At 41.1% G+C, this 26,116-nt stretch overlaps 1 protein-coding gene across 3 annotated transcripts in view; it reads right to left on the bottom strand.

Moving 5' to 3' along the window:
* ap2b1 (adaptor related protein complex 2 subunit beta 1) overlaps positions 1–26,116 on the bottom strand; it is a 201,366-nt gene that overhangs the window by 77,774 nt on the left and 97,476 nt on the right. For all 3 annotated transcript variants that reach the window (XM_068007982.1, XM_068007981.1, XM_068007983.1), the window contains 2 exons: positions 21,142–21,271; positions 11,214–11,298 (listed from right to left, as the gene is read on the bottom strand). In XM_068007982.1, the coding sequence (XP_067864083.1) occupies positions 11,214–11,298; positions 21,142–21,271 (215 nt within the window). The remainder of the gene's footprint in view (positions 1–11,213; positions 11,299–21,141; positions 21,272–26,116) is intronic.

Below are 26,116 nucleotides of genomic sequence, written 5' to 3'. Positions count from 1 at the left end.
ATTATAAAAGAGAGAAAAAAAAAACAAGCATTTTTGAACACGGAATCAGAGCACAGAAGGAGGCCATTTGCCCATCGAACAGTATATAATTTTGGATCACTATCCTTAGCAAAATATGGATTTGCAAAAAGAGAAATCACCATCCCTTGATTAAAAGGCACATTGGGGACAGGCTAGTGAGAGAAGCCTGGATTAATGTCCGATGCCAGCAGGCTATTCAGCTGCTGCAGTGTAAACACAGACCACAATGGGCACGACCTTTCAGCCACACAAAGCCACCATTTTAGGTTCACCTGCCTTTAAAGTTCAAGGAACATTGTTTTTGACTTTTGCAGTAAAGAACACAATTACAGGTGCTATCTTATGTTCAATTTCCAGTGTAGCTGTATTTTTTCAAAAAACATGCAAATTTCAGACAAATTATAGACTTGAGGAATTTGACTTCCTGTATTTCCTGTGATTATATTATTTCTAAAGTTCTGACTGGCAGATAGATCGAAGCTAGCATTTTGCTTAATTTAGTTGGTATCGAGAAAATTAGCTGAACTATTCCTTATGTGAACTAGCAGACCAACTGGTATCAGTTGTGGTGCATGTGTTTTGACAGAAACATTCTACAAAAGCAAGTCATAGTGCAAAGAAAACTCTAAATATTAGAAGTATAAACTCTGGAATATAAATGGAACATACAGCCATTAGAGTGCAGTTAACCCAAAACATTAACTTCCCACTTTCAGATGTGCCTGATCAATTATGCATTTCTTTTTTAATACTTTATTCAGAATTTTTTTCTGTTATCACTTTTCTAAATCTTTTAGTCCATTTTCATTAAAAAAATTTCGAGGGTCGCCTGACTTTTAAACTTTACATTTTACTAAATCTTTCCACATGAATCACTGACTGGTTTTACAGCAGGATCAGGATTGGGGTTTAGGCAGATGCAAAAAGTTTTTTTATGCACAACTTCTGTATATTTGCACTTCATTCTTACTGACCTGCACTGACTGGAGCAACACAAGTCACATAACTTTAATAAACACTCATCTTCATAGGCTGACTCGAACAGCACGGCTTCAGAGTTTGGCTGAAGTACGCCATTAAGGTAACGTATGTGAGGTGGAGCCTTGGCGCTGACTGAAGGCAATTTTTTTTTTGGTCACCCTCAATTCTGAAAAAAATCTCCCAACCGTGGGTTGCACCAAGCATCCCTCCCACAGCCACTCATCAGGAGCTGGTGGAGCAGTGACTGGTGCACACACTGAGTGCCAGAAAGATCTACTGCAACAGGCAAGCTGAGAGGACGCTCTTGCAGGGAAGCCTCACAATCCAGGAAACTGCATAAAACTGGTATAATATCTGCATCTCATCCTCTATTTGTAACAGGAATCACGAGAATGATGGCAACGCACTTACAAATTTTATGGTGAGTTGTGCTGCGCAGCATGCCACTCATAAGTTCCTCACGCCCGTTGTCCTTCGCATGAGGGCTCAGACTCGCTCTCATTAATCATCTAGTGACTATCCTCCCTGGGGGAGGCAAGCAAGCATCTTAATGGTCAAATTGTCACCAAGGTGAGATGCCTGGTAATGGGAGATTAGAACTGATTTGATTCTGTGTAGTAGACTCAGTAACCCAATACCAGAGCTAGACAACTCCATAGTACTCCAGGCCATTGTTGATAATTGACCACCCAACTTTGGGTCCATTGTAGAGGTAAATCTGTAATTTACATCAGAAATTCCCTCCATTCGGCTCCTGATAACCTTGAAAACCAATGCCTTAATGGATAGGGTGTTCTGAGCTGACAAGAGAAGCTTACTGTGTTTTGTGCTGCTAGCACATACAGTTTTAATCAGTTAAACTCCAGCAGCACTCTCTCAAGCCTTGGCTCTTACTAACCTGTACCTACATTCTCTAACCTTAGGTAAATGGGGTATGATGCTATGGAGGGGGAGGGGGATGTGTGCACTCCATAGGCAAAGACTCTACTTATGTGAATGTCTCAATAGTTTGGTTTGGAGCTTCTCAAGCAAGATAGAACAATGAGAGACAGGGAAAGACCCACTGGTCCATCCAGCCTGTCCCACACAATTGTGATGCTTTGTGCAGCACAATATATACACTCCCCATCCCATCTCAAGATGGGAGATTTCCAGCGGAGTACAGGTTAGCCGAGTAAAGCCATTACAGTCCTGTATAAGTCTGGTTATGCATACTACTTTTTGCATCATGCTGACCCCGTTTTACATAATGAGTTGCTTTTCCCTCTGATGAACATTACCATATATGGCAATGTTTGCAATTCCAATATTCTAGAACATAGAGCAGAAATTCCAAAATAATCCATAATTTAAGTGTCAGTTTTGGCACTAGCACATGAATTTAAACTGGGTGTAGAGCGACACATGTCCAGTCAATCCACTACAACTGAATTCTGAAAAACTCAAATAGTTTGCTAAGAAATGTTATGCCTGAATCAGGATTAGGTTTGGATCAGAATTTCAATAAAATTCCAACTAGATAGTCTAACTGATTCATATTCTCTGTGTTACAGCCCACTGAACCTTTCATTCAGCAAATCAATCTTAAACATTTAATAATACATTACACAAAAATAAAACTTCTAAAATGAGTTTCAAGGTGAAATATGGAAGTAAATTGACTACATCTAATATACTCAAATACTTTAAAAATAAAGAGAACATTTTTCCTTTGGCTCAGGATTGTGCATTTAAATGTTATGCTTACATCACAAGTGCATCTACCTGGTGCCAATGCAAAGTTTTACACCAACTGGTTTATCAGTTATTTTTTTTCTGGACTTTATAATCAATCTGATCAGTGTGTTCATTTCACATTGACTTAATCTTAATCAGATGTTCTCTTTGCATATTCCCATTTTGAAAACCATGCTCCTCAGCTTATAAAACAAATACTTTTATGGTATCCGACAGACGGAATATAAATGTTAAAAGGGGGAAGGAACCATTGCTGGGGTGAAGGACCGTGCACTATTTTTTGTCGCAATGTTTTTACAATGCAATTGAATGTGATTTATTAGATTGTGTGTTTGCCGCACACAAAGATGTTTGCAGAATCCTTTCACATGAAGTTGGTATCCCGATAGTGCTAGGCAAGAACTAGTTTCCCTAGCGCAGTTAACAGTGCTACATTTAGAGCCACTTCTTTTCCTTTTAAAAAGACCAAAATAGTAGGTCATCAACTGAAATCGCTGCTTTGATCGTTTTTCCAAATTGCATTAAAACACTTTGAAAAGATAATTTGTGGCAGTATGCAAACAGGGGTCACATCACACGCAATTCATTTGCCCATTGATGTATCTACAATGTGTGACCTACACACCCACCTTTTGATACAAACATTTGTCTGAAGAATGCCCTTAAATCTCAACAGCTGTCAAAATGTTTTTTGTAAAAAAAGATTTCTAATACTCAGTTATATTGCCAAATTGGAATAATGCAGAACCACGGAATGCCTGAACTTACTCCGGTTCCTACGTAACATAAGACCATTTTAAAACTTAAAAGTGCAGAAATGTTCTGCATTCAAGCTCAATGATCTTTATCAGCTTCATCCAGATTAGCAGAATAGTGTCAAAGTGATCAGTAGCAAATTAATTTCCTGCTTTCTAGTCTCAGTTATACAGGCTGCTGGAGCACTCGAAGGAAAGGGGAGCACGACGGCAGACCTGGGCTGAAATCTAGACGCACAGTGCTTATTTTCGGGACCACAAGTTTTCGACAGGGTATGACACATATAAGCCACCAGCAAATACAATATGTGGGCTGAACACCTTGCATAAGGAACTCATTAACAGTGATGTGATGTGGAATGGTTGAGGACTGTGAACTTTTTTTTCTTATATACAGTTTCATTTAGCCTTGTGGACTCCAACCACTGTATTTGTGCAGTACCATTCGAGAGGACAAAATAAAATGACACTGGTAAGATCTACACATTTGGGACTGGAATCTCCTTCGTTTGGCAGGTTAACGCCGGCGGGACTTCCACTCGCCCACCTGAGTCAGTCACTAACTAACTCGTTCAGGTTTCCTGGAATGGAGCTTATTAGTTATGTGAGTTGGGATGGTAGTGGTAAAACTACTGCAGATTGGTTTACCATCACTGGAAGGGAGAGAAGGATAATGAATGTTGCTGCAGTTTTAAAAGCATTGCAGCTGGTTAAAAGGGCACACATTTTTGCCAGGAAGCAGTAGAACAGTTCCTAGGTTTACTGATACTTTGATGGATGTCCTTCTAGGAGAAGGAGGGTGCAGAAGAGAAGCACTCCTAGGGGCTGAGGGCAGAAAACTCCATAAGAGGATAGTTTGGACTTATGGAGAGAGGTGGCAGAAGCAAGCTGCCACAAGTGCAGCAAGCAGTTTAATGATCTCACATGGTTGGCTGAAGTAATTGATGGAACTGTTTCCCATGCACATCCTGTAGGAATGACAGCAGCATGATTCACCTTCTTACCTCTCATTCCCAGTCACAGTCATTACCTAGATAACAGGAAAACTGTCCCATTCGCAGGGAACCTCTGGAAACAATAATGTACCATGTTTAACTCCAAATCACTGAGAGAACTCAAAAGGAATCTTGATAATCTTGAAGGGGAGGTGCTTAAAGGGAGCTTGCACCTGCAAGTCTGATAACAATGGGATGATGAGAAGTATCCTTGCCAGTCATAATATTCCTTTAACTCGTGTTCTCCCATTGTAAAGAAAAAGGTAGTGCATAACCAGCGGCAAAGAACTGCTACTGGAGGAGGGACATGAATCTCGAAAACATTAAGTCCACACAAGGAGGCAGCTTTGCAGCTCATAGGAAGACAAACAGGAGGGTCAGTAGGAGATGGAGAAATAGCCACGGTTAGGTAGGTAAAGGCAGGGCAAGGGGGAACGCAAATCGTTTCCAATTTGTTAAAGTAAAGCAGTGGCCTTGCACTCAGCTGCTATTCCTTTAAGGAGCCGGTTACGTATTTACGCAGCTAAAGAAGCTTCTGTGTTTTTGAAGTTCTAAGGGATGACTTGGAAGGCTCAGGTGAACAACTGGGCTCATCAAGATCCACATCTCTTGGCCAATCCTCATCTACTCTGTCATGGCATCATACTTGCCCAAGTACCAGCCCAGGTACACCCACGTGAGCGGAAGGGTTTTCACTGCATGAAGTATTGAGCATGAGGACCTGGGAGTGGAAGGGTGCTGTTTCTCCACAGAGGATGAAGAAATGGCCAACATCAGCTGAGAAGTCTAGGGACCATGATCTCAGGGGCCCAGTTTTCAAAATAATGATTCAGGAGCATAGAACTCATGTCCAGCAGGACTACACACTACAGGTTGTTGTTGTTGAATTGTAAAATATAATAGGTTGGTAATCTAAATTATATGACACGTGCCTGAACAACATTCACCGGCTAGTTCAAATGTTCAACTTAATGAATTAACTTTCAAGACAAACTATCTTCCAATAAGGTAATGTGTCTGCTCTTTGAGTTTCAGAACCCTTCGGTTTGTAAGCAGCTGAAAACCAAAGCTCGTTGCACCTTTCTTCCTGTGGCGAGAACAGGATTTAACGATCACATGCTGTGGCAGGGACAGATTGTACGAGCAAATTCAGGCTGCTGCTGGCTTCACATCATTACACAAGGAAAGCATTCCGTATGTGGGAGTCGGCGTGTTTTGCTATCAAAAGAAACATGCCTTCCACCGAAGCTAAACTTTGAGGCTTAAAATAAAGACACCAATTTTAAAAATAAGAGAAAAATAAAATCAATACTTTCTTAAATTTGGTCAGTTTTTTTTTTAAAAGCACTAAACACTGAGCAAATGAACCACTTAAAAATGTTGATTATTGGTATAAAAACATACTATCTGAAGGAGGAAGCAGCACCCATGGGACCAGCATGAATATAAAAATGTTAGTTGCCACTAAAGTTTACATGATTTGCATGTCAAAGATGAGAACTTTAGATAATTTTTTTCCAAAAATCACCAATTAACAGAAAACTATGCAAATTAGTAATGTACGCCTCTGTACAATTTATTTAAATATTGAGAGGAGAAGGCAATTTTAAGGGTGAGCATTTTGAATGTTAAGCTCATTCTGCTTGATATATTTCTTTTAAAAATTATCTGATATATTTCCTTAAAAACTAGCAGTTGAGGGCTCCTCTCTCGATGCCAGAAGACAATCTTTAGATTTACAAAGCAGTAAAACAGATAAGTTCCAGGACTCTCAGCGGAGAGACTCCCTACACAGAGCACTTGACAGATTGGTGTTACTTGCAGTTGCTTATTTCCAATTTGATCAGACATTGATCAAGGCATTCATATGTTTTCATTAAACTCAATCCCACAGAGTTGTTAGTAAATATTTTCCTCTTTAAAAATGCAAACTTTGTACCCTGACCAGGGTAAATAGCAACAGCTGCTCAGAAATTAAACGATTACTAAAAAAAAGTCTTTTATCCCCTCATACAATTGGCCTGCAATCTGTACAAAACTAGATTTTTCAAGTCCTGATGGCAAAACTCTTATTTAAAATATATGTGCCTTAACCCAAAAATTTTTTACTTTCCAATGGTTCAGAATTCTTCAATGAACGCACCTGATAGTACCAAATGAAATATGATGGCTGGCTGCATTGAAACACAAGCATCTCTATGTGTAACAAATGGCTGGGCAGCCATATATAAACGACCCTCTTTGAAAGAAAGATGCTTGCCATCTCGGCCCTTTTCAAAAATTACAAAGAGGGAACACTAATTTCAGTATCTTTTTACTCCATTCTACTTCCGCTTTATTAAACCAGTGGCAAAGAGGAAAACGCGTAAAGACAATGAACTTTGAGGAAAGATTGGAGAAATCAAAGCATAACAAATCGAGAAAAAAGTGGTTAAGGGAGGACGACTTCACTGATGTACAGAAAATATATTATAGATATGGTAATCCCAGTATAGTATCTGAATTTAATTGGACCAGGGTTATAAATATAAATGAGTGAAAAGTAAGTTTAAGATCTGTAACTGATCCCCTGTGGTATTGCTCAGGGTGAGTCAAAGGATATACATACAGGGTATAAAATTGTTTTTCGGCATTAGTATGGAATGGGAGATAATGAATCGACAGCCGTTTTACATCCCATCCGATTTTCTGTCCCTTGACTTCGGGGTGTAAAACGTGCTGCCGATTCGCTAAAACCTGTTTTGCGCTACTGCTGAAGACCAATTTTACCCCCACTGTTTTATATCACAATGTATAGCACAGCTAATCTCTTGGACTATTGCTTCTGGAGAAAAACAAGAAAATTATCTCTCTCTCCCGCAACTCTCCTCCATTCCAACTCTTCTACTTTTTTTCTCTCTCTGTTCAACTCAGACACTTTTCTCATTGTGCTGTCTGTTTCTTGGACTGTGAATGTTTCTTTCACTGCTTGTGCAAGTATCACCATGCTGTGGCTCCTGTGTTCCATAACTCTCCCAATCTGCCTTTATGGCTCTTCATTATATTACTTTACCTATATACTCAACTTTTATCTCATGTTTTTTTGTTAAAGTCCAGGATGCACAGCAAAATGGCAGATACATGCCAGGTTGCAAGCAGATACTGGGACCCGACTGGAGAGTATGTCTGGGAGATGGTGGAACGTGCACAAGTGAGAGAGAAAGTGTGGTGTCAGGTATTCAGATTGGGATAGAGGGGAGAAATAATGGGGTTTTTGACTTGGGTTTGCACGTGGGAAGCAGTGGGTACAGAAGACCAGATCGCTTGCTGTCTGGGAGCAGTCCTAGGGTCTTTGACCTTGGGTGCATTCTGTGGGATTGGATCTTAGGTGCACTGGGGGAGCAGCGAAGAGGAAGCTGGCAGCTGAGACTATTTGATGAGTGGAAGTGAACGATACTGGAGTGTGGGATCTGGGAGTACTGGTATTTAAGAGCATTCAGGTGCTGTCTAGGGGCCAGGACCTTTTGAGGGAATGTAATAGCATTGAGAGGGTCCTAAGGTTTTGTAAAAATAAGAGGGGAGATCCTGGGAGTTAGTAATATTGGGAGTTGGTCCTGGGGTTTGTTAGCAGTTGAGGGAGGGAGGGAGTTGCTCAATGGAGGGGCCTGGAAGCATTAGTAAGCAGACTAGGAAGAGAGTTCAGGAGAGGCATGGGGGAGTAGTCTGGAGCACCAGCAGGGCTCAGAAAGCATGTGCAACCTCAGAAAAGAAAGTGACTAAAGCTGAACTTGGATCCCAGATGGTGGAAGTAGCTGCATCATAGAATTACATAAAATCTACAGCACAGAAACTGGCTATTCAGTCTAACTGGTCTATGTCAGTGTTTATACCCCACAAGCCTCCTCCCAACTCTAATCACCACCCCACCCTGCTCCTATATCCCTCTATTCCCTTCTCCCTCAAGTTTGCATCAAACCTCCCATTAAATACATCAATCCTATCTGTTACAACCACTCCATGTGCCAACTCCTGTTCCCAGAAAAGAATGCGGCTGTATAATTTAAAATGGAGCATGTCTGTGCATCATTGATCCAGGCTATGCCTGCATTGCTTTGACCACAGAAAAGCCCAAGTGAACAACTGAATCTCCAACCAAGTACTCCAAATTGAGTCTCAGGCTCCTGAAGCAGGAGTAGGCCTAGCTCAGAAAATGTTTTCCAGGGATTTACAAAACTGTACAAGCAGCTCTCGAGTAATAATTGACACTTTATTCCAAAATAGTCCTCTTATGTGATTTATGTTATAAATATTGTTTTTTCTGGTAAATTTTCCTGCAGTTGAAAATTCAAAACATCACCTCAAGCTAACTTCCCAAAGCAGAAAGTTTGAAGAACTGATCGACCAAATCAAATTTTGTGAATGGTAATTTTGAAAAAAACCCACAATCTGCGCAACTACTTTTGATTTGTTCACATTTAGTCAATCAGATACTTGATTGATAACAGCAGATTTCAGTCATCATTTGAGCCCATCATTAATTTCTGCCCTATAGGCGTGCGATACCCTGAGGCGGAACACTTTTGGGATTTAATGCATTAAAGGTGTAACAAACAGATGTACACTGGGAACAGAAATGAATCATCATGATATTAGGAAGAACTTTCGTACTGGTATAGTAATAGAATCTGTTATTGTAGGCAATGGAAAGAAAACCATTAGGGACATTCAAAATACGGCGGGATGTTATAATGGGAGAGCTAGGGTATGAGAAGGATAAACATACTAAATGGCTTTTCTCATCCGTGACTCTTTGTTAACGCTGCTATGGTTGGGGATATTAGCTTGAATGAGCTGCTGATTGGTACAAGTTTATCATGTTGTCTCAATGTACACATGAAATGACACAAATCGTTAAAGCACCCTGGGTAAATAGCTGTATTTCTACTGATATTTATTCAGCTTCTTCACATGGACTCCCAATTGCTTCAAGCCAAATTCCCACAATGGTATTTGGTGCCACTATTTAAACAAAATCATAAAATCAATGGTACTAAGCAAATATTAAGTTCCCCATTATTCTTTCTGACAGTATTTTTTCCAAAAGGCTGTGAGTTTTCTTATTATAGTCAGTTTCTGCGATGTATCTAACTCGATCACAGTAATATTCCTAATAAAAGGATCAGATTTTACAGAGTAGGAAAGCACTCTTCTGATCCTGGCAAATTTGGAGAGACGGGGAAGAAGATTGTGACCATAATCCCTGCTGGTCTGAAGAAGCTTGTCCAAGATCTTGTGTTATTTCGAAAGATCACAGAGTAAAGCTATGGATGAGAAAGGTCCATTCAGCCCATCAAGCCAATTTCTTTCGCATGCCATTTCATATATACCCTAACAAAGACTCTGCTTCTGCATTTAATTGTCCAAGGGAGCATTTTACACAAGCACTCTGATCACCACAGATCATCGAGCAAAGCTCCAGAACGTGCATCGATTTTCACATCCCGATTTTTCAACCCAGGCCGACTGCTCTCTTCAGGTGCATCACCCTGGCTAAGATCAGCCAACAGCACAAAATTGGAACATTCAGGTTGCCTGGTGCATTTTTCATAAAGCAATCACGTGAAGTGCATTTAGAAAAGACCCGCACTTATCTCTCAAAATTGCCTCAAAGTACTTTGTATACAATGAAGTGACTGATGTGTAGGCAAAAGTGGCAGCTATTTTGTATACAGCAGGATTCTGCAAACAGCAGTGAGATGAATGACTTGTTAATGTGCTTTGATGATGTTGGTTGAGGGAGGAATGTTGGCAAGGACACCAAGAGAGCTCTTTGGGTGTTCTTTGCATAGCGTCACGAGATCTTTAACATCTACCTAAACCATCAGAACAGGGAAAAGGGGCCTCAGTTTAATGTCTTTTCCAAAGGATGGAACCTCTGAAAACGCCGCACTCCTTCAGTACTGCACTGGAGTGTCAGCCTAGATTACGTGCTCAAGCCCTGGGGTGTGGCTCAAACCCACAACCTTCTGTCTTAAAGATGAGCGTGCTATCAACGGAGTAGAGCGGACAGAACTCACCCATCAGGTAACCATCAGAGAAGTGACTATGCCCTTTTAACACCACTGAATTGCTGTGTCCTGATGAAAATAAAATTGCCTTAATCAGATCGCCCAATTAAGCAAAACCTATCAGCAGTGGTATAATAATTGGTTGCTGAGAAACAATGCCTTCCTTTTGAACGCTCATCTCAGTCATGTCTCTGTTAACCCAAATCAATTAAATATAAGACCTATATCAAATTCCATTGCCATCATTGAGTGTTTTGTAATAGAATGCAGAAAACTGGTTTAAATTAAATTTTAAAATTAAAATTAAAATCAAATTCTTTACTCAGAGAGTGGTTAGAATGTGGAACGTGCTACCACATGCAGTAGTTGAGGCGAATAGCATAGATGCATTTAAGGGGAAGCTAGATAAGTACACGAGCAAGAAAGGAATAGAAGGATATGCTGATAGGGTTAGATGAACTAGGGTGGGAGGAGGTTTGTGTGGAGCATAAACACTGGCATAGACCAGTTGGGCCGAATGCCTATTTCTGTGCTGTAAATTCTATGTAATATGTAAATAGGACCTAGATATCTGACTTGAACTGAGCAAACACCATCAACTGAAAATGTCTGCACCTTTCAGCACAGTAAGGGAAGCTGACTGTATAATCACTCGCATAGTTACCGCCAGCACTCACCCATCTTCCCATCCTCCACGAACAACACACTGAGTGGAATCAGACAGCTGAAGTAGAAGACGTCAATGTTGTTTTTCACAGCCACCTGAAATTATAATAAAACTAGGTTAGGTTTACTGAAAAGGCTGAATGCTTTATTAAACCAGACCAAAGTCATGGTGTATAACTCAGTTCTTAGACTTAACCCAAGGCAGGTTAATTTTCTACTGACATTCAATGCTTTCAACTTTGACAGCAATGCTGCTTTCAGCTAGAGAAGGTAATGCATACAAGCTACACACAAGAAAAATCTGCTGCCTGTGGGTAGTTTTTCCATTCTTTGTGCACCAGATTATCCTTCAGCATTTCCACAACTCGCTATTAGGAGGGGGGGGGTCTACACTCCTGCTCAGCTTCTGTAGCCTCGTCTGCTTAATATCTCATCTACCAGAAAGGTACCATTGCACAGTTTTATTCAGGCAAATAAAAGTGAGGGAGTTCCCCAGAGGGAGAAAACTAGGGGTGGGGAAAAGAAGGAAACAGTCTCCCCAAAACCATTGCATAAATTCATTACTATTTAGCTGGAAAGTGACTCTGGCAAAATACTGAAATCAAGGAGCCCATGTTTTGCCTGGAATGGTGATTATTGTGTGGTGCAAGATAAACTGAAGTGGTGGGGGGGGGGGGGGGGGAGAAAGAGGAGGAAGGTAAGGAATCACAAAAAGCTCCATTACAAAGGCTGTTAAAAACACTGAAGATTTGCTTCATTTTTTTGTTATTAAATTCACACACTACTTAAGGATGCTCGACAGTATGGCCAATGATGGGAAGAACCAAATGCATAGAAAATCAGTTGCATAATGCAAGGTCATATAAATCTGAAGGAAAATAATCACACTACACAAGAACAAGCTATCTTAATCATTACTGAGGTAACAGCCTCATCGTAAAAATAACCTGATTTAAAATGAATACAAATGATTTGTTTCCCTTTTTCTGGAATTGGATTGCAGGTATTTTTACAACACTAGGTGAAATGGATTTCAATGAAGCTGCATCACTCAATTGGAACCTGAACCCTAGTTTATTTTCATATACCATAATTAGTTTAGAGTTTCTCTGGTCCCTTGCAGGCTGCTTTTCACAGGCAACCATCTGTAACCAATACAAATCAATGATGTAGTTCATGGAAGAGATTATAATACATATTATGTTAGAAATATAGATACTACTTAATAAGAATCATATCCATTTCTAAGGCCCACAGGGCTATCTTTCATCATTTTTGTGGTAACCCATACAAGACTAAACTATAAGCAATGAGAGGATAAGGGAACAAGGAAAGAAAGACATGGAGAAAGAAAATTGATATAAAGAGGGAAATGAGACACAAGAGCGCAGAAGAAAAAGGGAGAGACCCAATGCAAAGAAAGTGAGCGTGGAAGTGAGACCCTGAGGCAGGCTTCACTGGAAAAAAAGAAAAATTGCATTTATATAGTGCCTTTCAGCACATCCCAAAACAATTTACCATCAATTAAATATTTTTGAAGTGTAGTCACTGTTGTAATGTAGGAAGCGCAGCAGCCAATTTGTGCACAGCAAGGTCCCACAAATAGCAATGAAATAAATAACCAGATAATCTGTTTCAGTTGTTGGTTGAGGGATAAATGTTGGCCAGGACATCGGGAGAACTCCCCTGCTCCTCTTCGAATAGTCCCATGGGATTTTCTACATCCACCCGAGAGGGCAGACGGAGCTTCGGATTGACGTCTCATCTGAAAGTCGGCACCTCTAACAGTGCAGCATTCCTTCAGTACTGAACTGGAGTGTCAACCTAGATTTTGTGTTCATGTCTCTGGAATGAGGCTTGAATGCACACCCTTCTGACTCTGAAACGAGAGTGCCACCAACTGAGCCACGGCTGACACGGGAGGCTGGTACTATTACACAAGAAACTGTGTTTAGAGACACAGGGACATACATTTTTAACTGTTTTTTTCTAAAGGAACAGTGTAGGAAGATTCCCTCTATGCACTATGTAGAGTAACATTGTAAACCTCTTTAAAAATGTGTTTATGATATTGGCACACATGGCCACAAAGAGAATCTTCCCAACCCACATCTGATGAGGCTAAGTCTGTAACGTAGTTTGATTAAAATTCCAACTTTTAAAATTATTTATGTTACAAGCAATTGCCCAAAGAGTGACAGCATAAGACATTCATGTGTCTTAAAAATTAATCATTATGAGATTATTGTGCAAATGTTATGTGGCTCTCTACACATTCATAATATTAGACAATTAATATTTACAAAAAGATTTACTCTTGGCAGGGTCGTCTGCGTTCTTCGAATGCTGTGCATCCTCCACACACCAAGCTTATAGCCTAACTTGACAGTTTCTGAGAAAAACTCTACACTGAGCACGCACATGAAAAATGTTGTAATGGCACTGCAAGCAGACAGCACCACGCATGTTCTCCCACACCATATAAAGCCCTAGAGCTTGCACCATTGAATCAGTTCATTTTGATCTGAAACTAAAACTGACTACATCCGCTGACGCCTGCTCCCAAATGTGATATTCCTACAGTACCTGGGATGGGCAGCCGGGAGTAGGGTGTGTGGAGAATATATATCATTTGAAGAACAAAGGTGACTAGTTACACAAAATAATTTAGGAAATTGCCATAATTACTTTCCTGTGGTGCAAAAAGCCAGGGCAAGTGGCTGCTAAGTGGTGGACAGCAAAATGGAAGTCTATCATTATTCTTCATTTTCCATACCCCATAAGAGCACAGCAAAGTATTACAAATTTAGAAAGGGTAGGAGCCACAGCACCAGCTTTTAGAAACAATCTGTCAAAGGCATTGTCATGTACTGCAAATTAATCCAAACAGCAAAGCTAACTTTATGTGTGAGGGTTGCTTCATGTGGCAGCCTTATATATGCTATCAATTGGAACTTAATGGAGATGCCCAGGAGGTAATCACGGAATGGATGCGATGATGCTTAATCTGCTCCCATGCTTCTTCCCTGTAAGATGATAGAATGTAGGGTGCACTTGAACATCTATTTAGTGGTCCTGCTGGTTTCCAGTCACTCAGATGAACGCAGCCCAATAACCCTACTCCACCCATCACCCCCCTCACACAGACAAAGCCACATCTTGCCTCTATGACTAGAAACTTGCTTAACCCAGCATTTTATTGAAATAAAAATGATTTTATGGATACACATGGTATTTGATGTTTGCAGCCTTCACATGCAGAAAAAAGGTCCACCTAGTGAGCACTAGCAATATTAGAGAAGGCAATTCCATTCAAGCCTCCTGCATGGTTTTGGATGCTAAGCATGGATTAAATCACCAGGTCAGTAGTGAGTAAATCAACAGCATTGTGTGTTATTAACTCACACTGACCAAAAGGTCCCAGGTCATTTCCAGTCTGTGCTGACATAGCTTATCTCTGTAGAGGAGGCAGTTGAGGACTATGATCAGTCAGGAGGAGGGGAGGAGAGGAGAGCAGCATCTGCTCAACTCCTCCACCACAATAGTGGCGACATGAGGAGTGTGTGTGTGTGTGTGTGTGTGTGTGTGTGTGTGTGTGTGTAAGTAAGTTAGGGGGGGGTGGGGGTTGAGCACATCAACGTCACAATACAAATTGTTTTGTGCTCCAACACCTCTGCCACCCGTCTTTTTAAAAATTATTTCTTTGATGCGCACTTTCCTCAAAAAAAAATATTTTCAATCAAGTCAGTATTTTATTATCTTGGGTGTTTATTTTTTAGTTTGTGCTTTGCAAAGATAAAAAATTCATCAGGTCTCTTATTTATGAGACCCTTTCTGAGCTTGGTCTCTGTGGCCTTCAAGGATCAGTATGCCGTTCCGAGTTTATCCAGCGAGAAGCTGAGCCACAGAGACCAGGTTTGATGGTCAGTGAGTGCTGAGTTCGCTCATCTCAGTCTGGTAAGCAGTAAAGGAGCTACAAATGACATCAGCCATGACTTCCTCTCCTAATTACTATCTAGTAATTCCTACTGGAAGCGCGTGCGTAGACAGAGTGAGGGCGAGGACAGGAACAGGCATGACTGTAATGCCCCTCACATAACAACTAACCTGCTGAAACTCACTGACGGTCACACATCAATAATTGCACCAGGGAAGTGCCAGGCACTCACTGAACCACATCCCAAGAGAGGAGTCAACAACTTCAGGACAGGAGGGGAGAACATTTATTTTTAAAAAGATGAGAAAGGTTTCACCTTTCATGAACCTCAGCTAGACATGCTGTGAAATAAACAGAGGATCCAGCAGAGGAAGGGTCGCAGGCAGGCAAATGAGGTCTTGGAATTTTTTGATTTTGTAAAAGGGAATTCTGCTTAAGGCTGCCAACTCTGGTTTGACGTATTCCAGAGGGCTGATCATGTGACAGTCACTTGGCATCTGATCACGTGACACCTATTCACAGTTTGCAAATGTTACTGCATTATTGCCCCAGTTTTTAATGCAACCTAGACAAGTAGATGATGCATACAGTTTGTAATTTAATCTTAGCTTGTGATTTCAAAATTCAGACGTTGATTACACGAGAGTAAAAACTTTGGGTCTAATACGTGAGGTAATAAAACTATTTTTCAAAATCAGACAGACAGCTGTTGTCAGTTAATCAGGCTGTGCAATTTCAATGCTATGCTTAATTTATTTCCTAATATTTAGAGCAGGATTAATAGTCTTGGCCATTACTTTAAATACTTAAGTGGCCATCAAACCACTTGAGAAATGCAAAATGAGTGTTATTGCAGGTTGAGTCTTAATTGGCCAGATTTCTGCTGGTAAGGCTGAAGAAATCCTATATTGTCAACCAAACTCACCCAGCAGAGACTGAAGTTAGCAATCGTATTAGTTATCAACAAAAGTGGCAAGATTAACATCCCGATTTCTAAAAGTGGAAAACATCCTGTTTAATTGCCAATCAAATTTCGACAGAACGGCGCTTTCAAGATTTTGGGGGTTTTCTCTCTCACACCAACCTCTCACAGAGTCAGTCACTGTAGCATCAGAAGAGAGCTCAGGAAAGACTGTCGGATTGATCATTCAAATATCAGTCTGACCTTTCCTAAATGCCTGCTAATTTGCCCACTGAAACCATTAGGAGTCTCTTGAAGAAAACCTTTACCAGAGATACATACTTGTGTAGTGTGAATTCTGAGATAATAAAGGCTAAATATGCTTTATCCACCATAATTATAACAGATTACCAGAGAAATGTTGCATTTTAGTCAATACTGGTCATATTTGATGAAGTTGTCAGTATAAGCAATAAATTAATATATACTTGCTACACTGGTAAAGTGCATGTTTCTTCCACAAAGGGACCTTTCTGCAGCAGCGCGCCGGTTTTTCACTAAAACGGAGAGGGCATATTCTAGTACATAGTGCATTCTGGGTATGGACATCCGCCATTACAGCCCAAAATCATGGAACGGATCCTATTAAGATCCTGCTGGGGAGAATTGTGTTTGGAGCAGGGAATTGATAAATTGAATTAATTACTACTATAAGTTCCCAGCTACAACTCAACCCGTCTCTGACCCATGAGAAATGAAAGTGCACAGACACAAACCCCGGATACAAAGCACTTTTATCCCGGGTTACAGTAGTGGGGCTCGGGAGACCAAACATCCAGTCGGGGAGACAATCCAGGAGGGTTGGCAACCCTAATCCTGATATAACAAAGCTCAAGAACAGGTCTGTAATAATAAAGTTTGGGCAGTACTGATGTTCTGCACTAGATATCCCTAGCACACTTCGTAAAATACTGTATGAACTCACATTTACAAGGCATGCTAAGTACATCCAGGGTCAGATATTGCACCATTTGGCTCCTCCACTTTGATTCAATTGGAATTTTGGATTCTCAACACATTCCCAGTTTCAAGATCCTAGATTTTTTTCTCTTCTTAAGGCGACAAATGTTGCTGGGATATAATTCCAGGGGGGCACCAATAACCATTTGGGTATTTAGCTTATGAGTCCATTCTGCATGTGGGAGCCCAGACAGTGAGCTTTGTCAGGCTATTTGTGGGGGGAGGTTCAGAGCCAAGCCTATTCCTCACTTGGCATACACACACACACACACACACACACTCTCCAGTAAAAGACATTGGAAATCAATCAGCTTTGGGAACTCTGACTGATTTCCCTTCTCCACCACCCACCCCCATAACCTAGGGACATCAGGGACAATTGCAGCACCTGATCTGACTTACACCAGCTAATTTAACAAAGCAGGGATTTAACTTGGTCTCAGTGGATTAGTGCTGGGGAGCAAGGCTGAAATCAAAAAAAAGTTAATCATAGAATCAAAGAAAATTATGGCACAGAAGGAAGCCATGTGGCCCATTGTGTCCGTGCCTGCTGAAAAAAAGCTATTCAATTTAATCCCACTTTCCAGTACTTGGTCTGTAGCCCTGTAGGTTACGGCACCTCAAGTGCTCATCCAAGTACTTTTTAAATGAGTTGAGGGTTTCTGCCTCTACCACCCTTTCAGGTAGTGAGTTACAGACCCCCACCACCCTCTGGGTGAAAAAAATTCTCCTCAGCTCCCCTCTAATCCTTCTACCAATTACTTTAAATCTATGCCCCCTGGTCACTGATCCCTCCAAGGGAAATAGGTCCTTCCTATCCACTTGATCTAGTCCCGTCATAATTTAATATACCTCAATTAAATCTCCCCTCAGCCTCCTTTGTTGCAAAGAAAACAACCCCAGCCTATCCAATCTTTTCTCATAGCTAAAATTATCCTGTCCTGGCAACATCCTCGTAAATCTCTTCGATACCCTCTCTAATGCAATCACATCTTTCCTGTAATGTGATGACCAGAACTGTACGCAGTACTCAAGCTGTGGGCTAACCACAGTTCTAACCTCCCTGCTCTTATATTGTATGCCTCAGCTAATAAAGGAAAGTATCCCATATACCTTCTTAACCACCTATCTACGTCATGTTACCTTCAAGGATCTGTGTACATGCACCCGAAGGTTCCTTTGTTCCTCTACACCTCTCAGTATCCTCCCATTTATTGTGTACTCCCTTGCCTTGTTTGCCCTCTCCAAATGCATTACCTCACACTTCTCTGGATTGAATTCCATTTGCCATTTTTCTGCCCACCTGACCAGTCCATTGATACCTTCCTGCAGTCTACAGCTTTCCTCCTCACTATCAACCACATGGCCAATTTTTATATCATCTGCAAACTTCTTGATTAAGCCGCACACATTCAAGTCCAAATCATTACTATATACTACAAAGAGCAAGGAACCTAGTACTGAGCCTTGCGGGACCCCACTGGAAACAGCCTTCCAGTCGTAAAAACACCTGTCAACCATTACCCTTTGCTTCCTGCCAGTGAGCCAAATTTGGATCCAACTAGCCACTTTCCCTTGGATCCCAGGGGCTTTTACTTTTTTGACAAGTCTGCCATGTGGCACCTTGTCAAAAGCCTTGCTAAAATCCATGTACATTACATCAAACGTGTTTCCCTCATCGACCCTCCTTGTTACCTGCTCAAAAAATTCAATGAAGTTAGTCAGACACGATCTTCCCTTAACAAATCCATGCTGACTGTCCCTGATTAACCTGTGCCTTTCTAAATGATGATTTATGCTGTCCCTCAGAATCGATTCCAATAATTTGCCCACCACCGATGTTAGACTGACTGGCCTATAATTACTTGGTCTATCTCTTTCTCCCTTTTTAAACAACGGTACAACATTAGCAGTCCTCCAATCCTCCGGCACCACGCCTGTAGCCAGGGAGGATTGGAAAATTATGGAAAATTATTAACTGTCCAATTTCAAAAATACTATGAAAAAATAAGTAAATCCTTGCATTTAATCATCTAATGAATAGAAATGTATTTGCTTTATTGACTTGGATGGAACACACTGTGATAATTTATTTCATTATTCAATCCTCACAGCCTGCTACCGTATGAAAGAGCTAATCACAAAAATATTAACACTTGGATCGTCTTTTGACACCAATGTGTATCAGCGGCTGTTCATTGCCAGCTGGATGCCATTCAGAGACATTTCAATATTCTTGCTGCTTATTAATACAGTGCGACCTTTAAATCAAAACAAATAATGGCAAAAGTGCTGCTGCTCTGGGACGTGGGCGATCATCGTTTCTACATCCAAATGGCATCTGCAATTATCAAATAATTGTCTATTATAATTCAGGCTACCTGCGGTAAATGTTGGTTTTTTGGATCGTTGAATCCAGCACTCATTTGCATACTATGCAATTTCATTACAACTAAAGCATAACTGTAATAATACAGCTGGCCCCAAGAATACCTTAACAAAGCTCCTGCAACAGAAATTGGCGTACATGAGCATTTATATATTATTAATAATGCAGACCTTCCTGTCACAAAAATGAGTGACAGATATGGAAGCTGACAAATTGCTTCTGCTGAAAAGAAAGCACTCTTTCATTCAGTGGTACTAATACTAACCTTCTGAGGTTACAGCGAACACATGGTACACCAGGAGATACATTTACAACTCTGTTTAATGCACAGTGTCATCATTTCCCTTCATTTCTAGATTAGAAGCTGTAGATTAATTGTTAGTGTCAGAAATGTCACAAAACAAAAGAAAATACGGTTGGTAATGATTTAAATACAGCTAATTTATTCTGGTGAATGGATCGGAGCTGAAATTCTTTAGGTTTACTAAGAGGGACCCTTTCATTTGGCAGATTCCTTGTTTAGATGCACTGGCATGAGTCTAGTTATTTTTTTTAAAGCCTCAGATAGGTTCAAAGAGTTGTCACAGTTTGTGTTATACTGTGTGACCCTAGACAGACATGCTGTTTGACAGCACTCTGGGCCTTCATTCATGGTTCACACGGTTGTGAGACATCACCAGAGCTGTGATTCAGCACTGCACCCTTTTCTTCTCTTGCTGTCCAGTGAGACAAAGCAAGGGAATGCTAACAACATTCAACGGTCGTGTTCAGGAAAGCTGGAGGGGATAGGAAAGAAAATGATGTATTCCTACTTGTCAAGGACACCATGGGAGGTTAAAGAATGAGGTTCTAAGGGATGTGGAAAACTGCTTAAATGATTTTGGCTGGGCATTTATTATTACGATCAACCTTGACATGGTTTGGGATTCAATAGAGAGGACCAAATCGGGTAAACAAGTTTAAATGGCCAACTTCAAGGAAAATCAGGAAAAAGTGACTGGGAATGGGATTGGGTAATCCTGGACTAGGCAAAGCACCTGTGCTTCATTCTTGCAGCTTACAAAGTCTAAACTCTGAATTTAGTACAGCCTATGCACACTCCCAGCTAGCACCTATTCTCTATATCCTTTTCAGATACTGACATATTTAGAATTCAGACCATGCTCTGGATACATGGTTGTATGAAGAAAATGCACGTCATAGCATGAAATGACAAAAGAATAACTACACTGTTAATGTCAGCACACTGGCTCATGAAATGCTATTCATTGACATCCTGCCCGCTTCCTGTATTTACACGGCAATCCCTTTCAGCTGGGTACTTAACGTAATAAATGTTGCTGAGTTTCCACCCACCTCTTCTGCTCCTATTGCTCCCCCTCCCTGCTGGGGTCCTCATTAAGTCACATCCTAAGTGGACTTAATGAGGACACCAGCAGGGGCAAGGAGGAACAGGAACAGCTCAAACTACTGAATTCCCCAGCATTGATTACTAGTTGAAATAGGGTTATCATTGATCAAAGTTACCAGGTACTGTCATCTGTAGCATGGTCAGAACTTTGCCTTCCAACTTCCACATAAACACCAGGCACAAGGCCAATTCGTGTGGTATTTGGATCACAATACAAAAGAGAGACATCCAAATAGCTGCCCATCATCACACCATCCTAAATACAGATTGCAGTGTCTCACCTGAAGATTATTCAGTGGGTCCATTTTCATCACTGGGCCAATAGTATTCAGTGGTAAGGAAATGTCAATGCTCTGATTTGGCATCAATGGAGTGTGAATTGAAAGTGGAGCTGTAGGGATCACGCCAAAGCTAGAAAAACAAAACAGAAAGTGCATCAGACAGGTATTTTTCACAACCTTTTTTCCTATTTCCTCTCATGTCTTGCTGAGCCAGCTACCATCCCATGGAACATACCCAATACTTAAGCTTCAACCAGTGCTGTTTTGTATGGGGGGGGGGGGGGGGGGGGAAACAAAAGCAGTCCAGGATGACTTGCCCTCTCTGATTCAGGTAACCATCAAGGAATCACACCCATACTCGACACTGAACTGTTCTGGAATAAGTCACCGCCATCCACCAAATTGCCAGGTGTACATCAGATAGACACCTACTACCAAACTGACAATTGCTCGAGTACAACTACCACCAGGTTGGCAGATCAGATACACTCCTGCAAGTCTCATACATTACATTTTTGACACCACTATTTAACTGATCTTGACAGTGACGTGAAGTTAGGCTGAATTGATTGCATCTCCAGCAACTACAAAAGCTATCCCAAACAATCAGGGATAAGACACATGGTTCAATTCCAATTACACTATCATTACAATGTCATGGTATGCAGTGAAACTCTCTCTATTTTCTTAACAGCCCAGGTCTGACACCTGAAGGGGTTACAGGGCTATTAGTGCAACAATCACAATAAGGAAACTGATGGGAGATAATGGAAGAGTAGGCTTAATGGTCTTCTCTGCCCAAAATATTACTATGACAACTCATTCAAGACAACCAAGCAACTATAAGATCAGTGTAAATACCGCACATGCGCGTGCACACACACATTTATTTTATTTTCTTTTGCAAGTTTTCTCCTCTCCTGAAGACATTAACTTTTTGTTGGAGTACTGTTTCACAGGTATTCTCTGGTACCTTACCCATTGGCCATTATTCATGTATAGTCTTGGACAATGAGCGGTGGCAAGTTATTTGACTGCTGTATGCCAGCACAGATGAGCCCAATCATGTTCTCACCCAACACCCACTCAGACCACTGGATAGTAATCAGGTGGGGTAACCGTGGCCAATTTGCCTTTCCGTAAACCAGGCCCACCAAAACCAATTATAGCTCTCCTACCAATGCCTAAACCAGGCCCACCAAAACTAATTGTAACTCTCCTACCAATGCTTAAACCAGGTCCACCAAAACCAATTGTAGCTCTCCTACCAATGTTACCTCAGCACAAACCAAGGATTGAAACTGGGATGTTCCTGGTCCGTGCAACTCAGGTACTCATTACCTAAACCTCCTGAACCACTGAGGGGAACTGGTTTCCAATATTCTGTATAGAGAGTCCCCTTTATGCAATCTTTTCCACAAAACAAAATAATAGCAAATATATACATGAACAAGGATTTCTATTGAAAAGGGCAGAGTGTATGTCTGGCTACAAAGTTTCTTTCAGATGATTACAACATATTGTTCAGTAATACTTATTTTGCTAAAAAAAAAACTCTCAATGAAAAGGGCTAAGTCATACATTAGAGGTACAACATGTTTGCTCTTGTGCCATAATTATTAATTTAACAAGAATTTATTTGAGCCTCTAAATAACTACTGCTGCCATATAAGGAACAATTTACATTAACTTTTACTTGAGGAAAAATGATGTTGCAGCCAGCCATGACTATTCTGGCAGGGGCAAACTTGAATATCTAAACTCAAATAGCTATGGCTGACATTAATAGTCTCCCTAAGGGAAAATAACTCTGTCTGCAATCACGCATTGCAGAGGTATTAGCCATTTTGACAGATCATCACTGCTATATAACAGTACAGTTTAATGCTCTGAAGTAAAACCTTGCACAAAAAGCACTATTTCAGTTGTGACGACTAAGAGCCTTTGGTTTTTAGTATTCAGGGCTCAGCTGATAAACACATTGCCAGTGCGGAACCAAAATATCCAGAATAGGAGAGAATCTGATCCCCGGTCCAAGCCGAGATAGCTGATCTCAGCTAGGATGGTAGTAGAAATTCTACAATTGGTCTAGTACCCTGGGAGTGGAAAGGGAGAGGAAATCCAGCTTCGGTTCTTTTTCCTGATTAAAGTAGTCTCCACGTGGTTGAAAACGAGCTCATGGAATTGCACCTCAGAATGAGAGTCAGCACCTTCCCGGGGAGAGGTGTGGGGGGGGGGGGGAATCTATGTAAAACATTTCAAAATCTTCAGTTATATCTTCACTATGCTTTGCTGGATACATTTATGGGCAGGATTGTCTCCCAAAAGTTAGAAATGTACATGTTTAAGAGAGTAGGGAGAGGAGAAACATTTGTCAGCCTTGGCTCAGTGGTAGAACTCTTGTCTCTGAGTCAGAAGGATAATGGGTTCAAGTCCCACTCAGAGACTGGAGCACCTAATCCAGGCTGACACTTCAGTGCAGTACTGAGGGAGTGCTGCACAGTCGGAGCAATCTTTTGGATGGGACGTTAAACCGAGGCCCCGTCTGCCCTCTCAGATGGATGTAAACAATCCCATGACACTATTGCGAAGAAGAGCAGGGGAGTTCTCCCTGGTGTCTTGGCCAATATTTATCTCTCAACTAACATCACTAAAACAAATCATCTGGTCATTATCACATTGCTGTTTGTGGGACCTTGCTGTGCACAAATTGGCTGCCGCTTTTTCTACATTACAATAGTGACTATACTTCAAAAGTAGTTCATTGGCTGTACAGCGCTTTGGGACATCCTGAGGTCATGAAAGGCACTATGCAAGTGTTTCTATGAATTAAGATCAGGTAGGTTTAAAAAGTGTCCAGTGGCTGTAATGAAGTCCTGAGCACTTTGTAAACCAAGTTTCACACCGCACTGGATTCACACACCATGTGGTATCAACCTGAACTGACATGAGATTAACCCCAGCAGGCAGTCTCACTCTGCTACACTCCAGTGTCAGATTAGCCCCAGATTTACATTGCCAGTTTGACATTAGTGAATAGAAGAAATTGCTTTGCACCAACACTAAATTGACAGTTTAAATGCTAGACCAAACATTTCAGGCAGGCTACAGACAGTTAGAAGTGCTCAGCTGACATCTGTGATAGGCTTAGACAACGAGTGTCTGTATTGACACCCTGGAGATTGACATCCTCTTAAATCTTATGGTGCAGATCGGGAACCGTCAGTCATGTCTTATTGCTGAGTACTTGGCTGGCACTAATTTAGGAGCGAACCAGCTTACTGGTAGCATTCCTGCTTTGGTGTCAGAAGGTGCAGGGTCCGAACCCCGCTCCAGACAGTCTGTGAGGGGAGACCAGAACACTAGCTCTGAATTCTGGGTTGACGTCTGTAGGATACTCACCTCGGGTGGGTGTGGGTGCTTCCCCCCCGACATTGAATGGGTTGTGGGAGCCCTTAAAACCCTCCTACCACCCAGACTAAGCACCCTATGGGCTGGTATAAAAATGGTTACGGCCATTCACATCGCGGCCTGACAAACTGTTAATCAGCCTGTGAATCCTTCCACTACTTCATATTATTCTCCAAGGGAAGAGTGTGAAGATATGAAAACAACAAAAACCAAGTTAGGAAGCAATCTGCTTTAAAAAATTCTACTGTTGCTAAAAATACACCAGCAATTTTGCTGTTGGGAAGAAATAGCAGCATTTCAACATGAATTCTTGTCAAGTGAACATTCAATAAATAATGACTACTTTTGTGCTCACCTAACAGATAATTTCTTGAGCGTCTTTTAAAATGTAGTCCACTTATCTGAAAACTATAAATATCCTAGAGGTGCTTAAATGTGATTTCAATTTAAACAGTACAGTTGTTCAGAGAAGAGCTCTAATCTTAGAATGAAATTAACGTAAGTGTCAAACAGCATTTTATTTTATAAATGGCCTGTGACGAGAGGTAGTCACAGCTGAATCACGGCAAGAGAAATGAGACAACATACGTCCTTAGAGGGTTAACAAATTCACAGTCCATGAAGTCTTACAGAGCACGATGGACAAGGCACTGTCAAATGTCAGCCAACCAAACTGTTTTACTTTGAAAAATGCTGTTTCTTTCTCCGGGCCCACTGACTAAAAATTGATAAATCAGACATCACAGACAAAGCGTGAAACCACGTGAGCTGAACTAAGATAATTAATCAAATGATGAAGCAGTGGATTCCGATACGATTCCCATTTTATTTGTCTGACTGAAATGAGTTCTATATAGTTTACACCTCTTTCTTGCATCTTAAAATAATTTAGATAAATTGTGTACCCTGTAGGGATTTGAGCCTTCGAATGATTTGTATTTTTCCACTAGGCACTTTTCCATGCTTGATTGGATCTTGGGAAATGACATGCAAAACATGCCCATAAAATTTGCAACATGACATTATTCTGCGCAACTGCACATCTGAACTCCTGCTCCAGCTTTGCAAGGAGTTCCAGGGCCTGCGAATGGTATTAGTTTATCCTTGATCTGAAGCTAAGCTCTAAAAGTTTCATCATAAAATTTCTAACTAAACAAATACAAGGCCTGAGGGGATGGTGGAAAGGGTCTTGCTGTATGAAAGATGGGCATCGTTTCAAGAACGACGACCCTACGAGGCAAGCAATCTTTCATTTGGACATCCTTCACACACTGTAGCAACCATGCCAAAATCGCACACATCTAGGAGATCCTAACTGAGGAGCTCTAACCTCTGCTGCCAAGACACTTCCGCTAGAAACACATTAACCATATTTGAACAGTTAATGTTTAAGGAGCATCAGTGCCGGACAATGGAACATTTTCCACATTTTGCACCTAGAGCCAACATCAAACACTGCCAGGGCAGGTATAATACGTCAAATGCAAACTAAAGCTCCCTCTACTCTGCTCCAGTATCTTAACCTCAATCTCAGAAGAACACCCTCTACTGCACCAGTCCAATT

The sequence above is a fragment of the Heptranchias perlo genome, chromosome 28 (genome assembly GCF_035084215.1).
Source record: "Heptranchias perlo isolate sHepPer1 chromosome 28, sHepPer1.hap1, whole genome shotgun sequence".
In the NCBI taxonomy this organism is placed as follows: domain Eukaryota; kingdom Metazoa; phylum Chordata; class Chondrichthyes; order Hexanchiformes; family Hexanchidae; genus Heptranchias; species Heptranchias perlo.
This window is presented reverse-complemented; position numbering and strand designations above follow the sequence as displayed.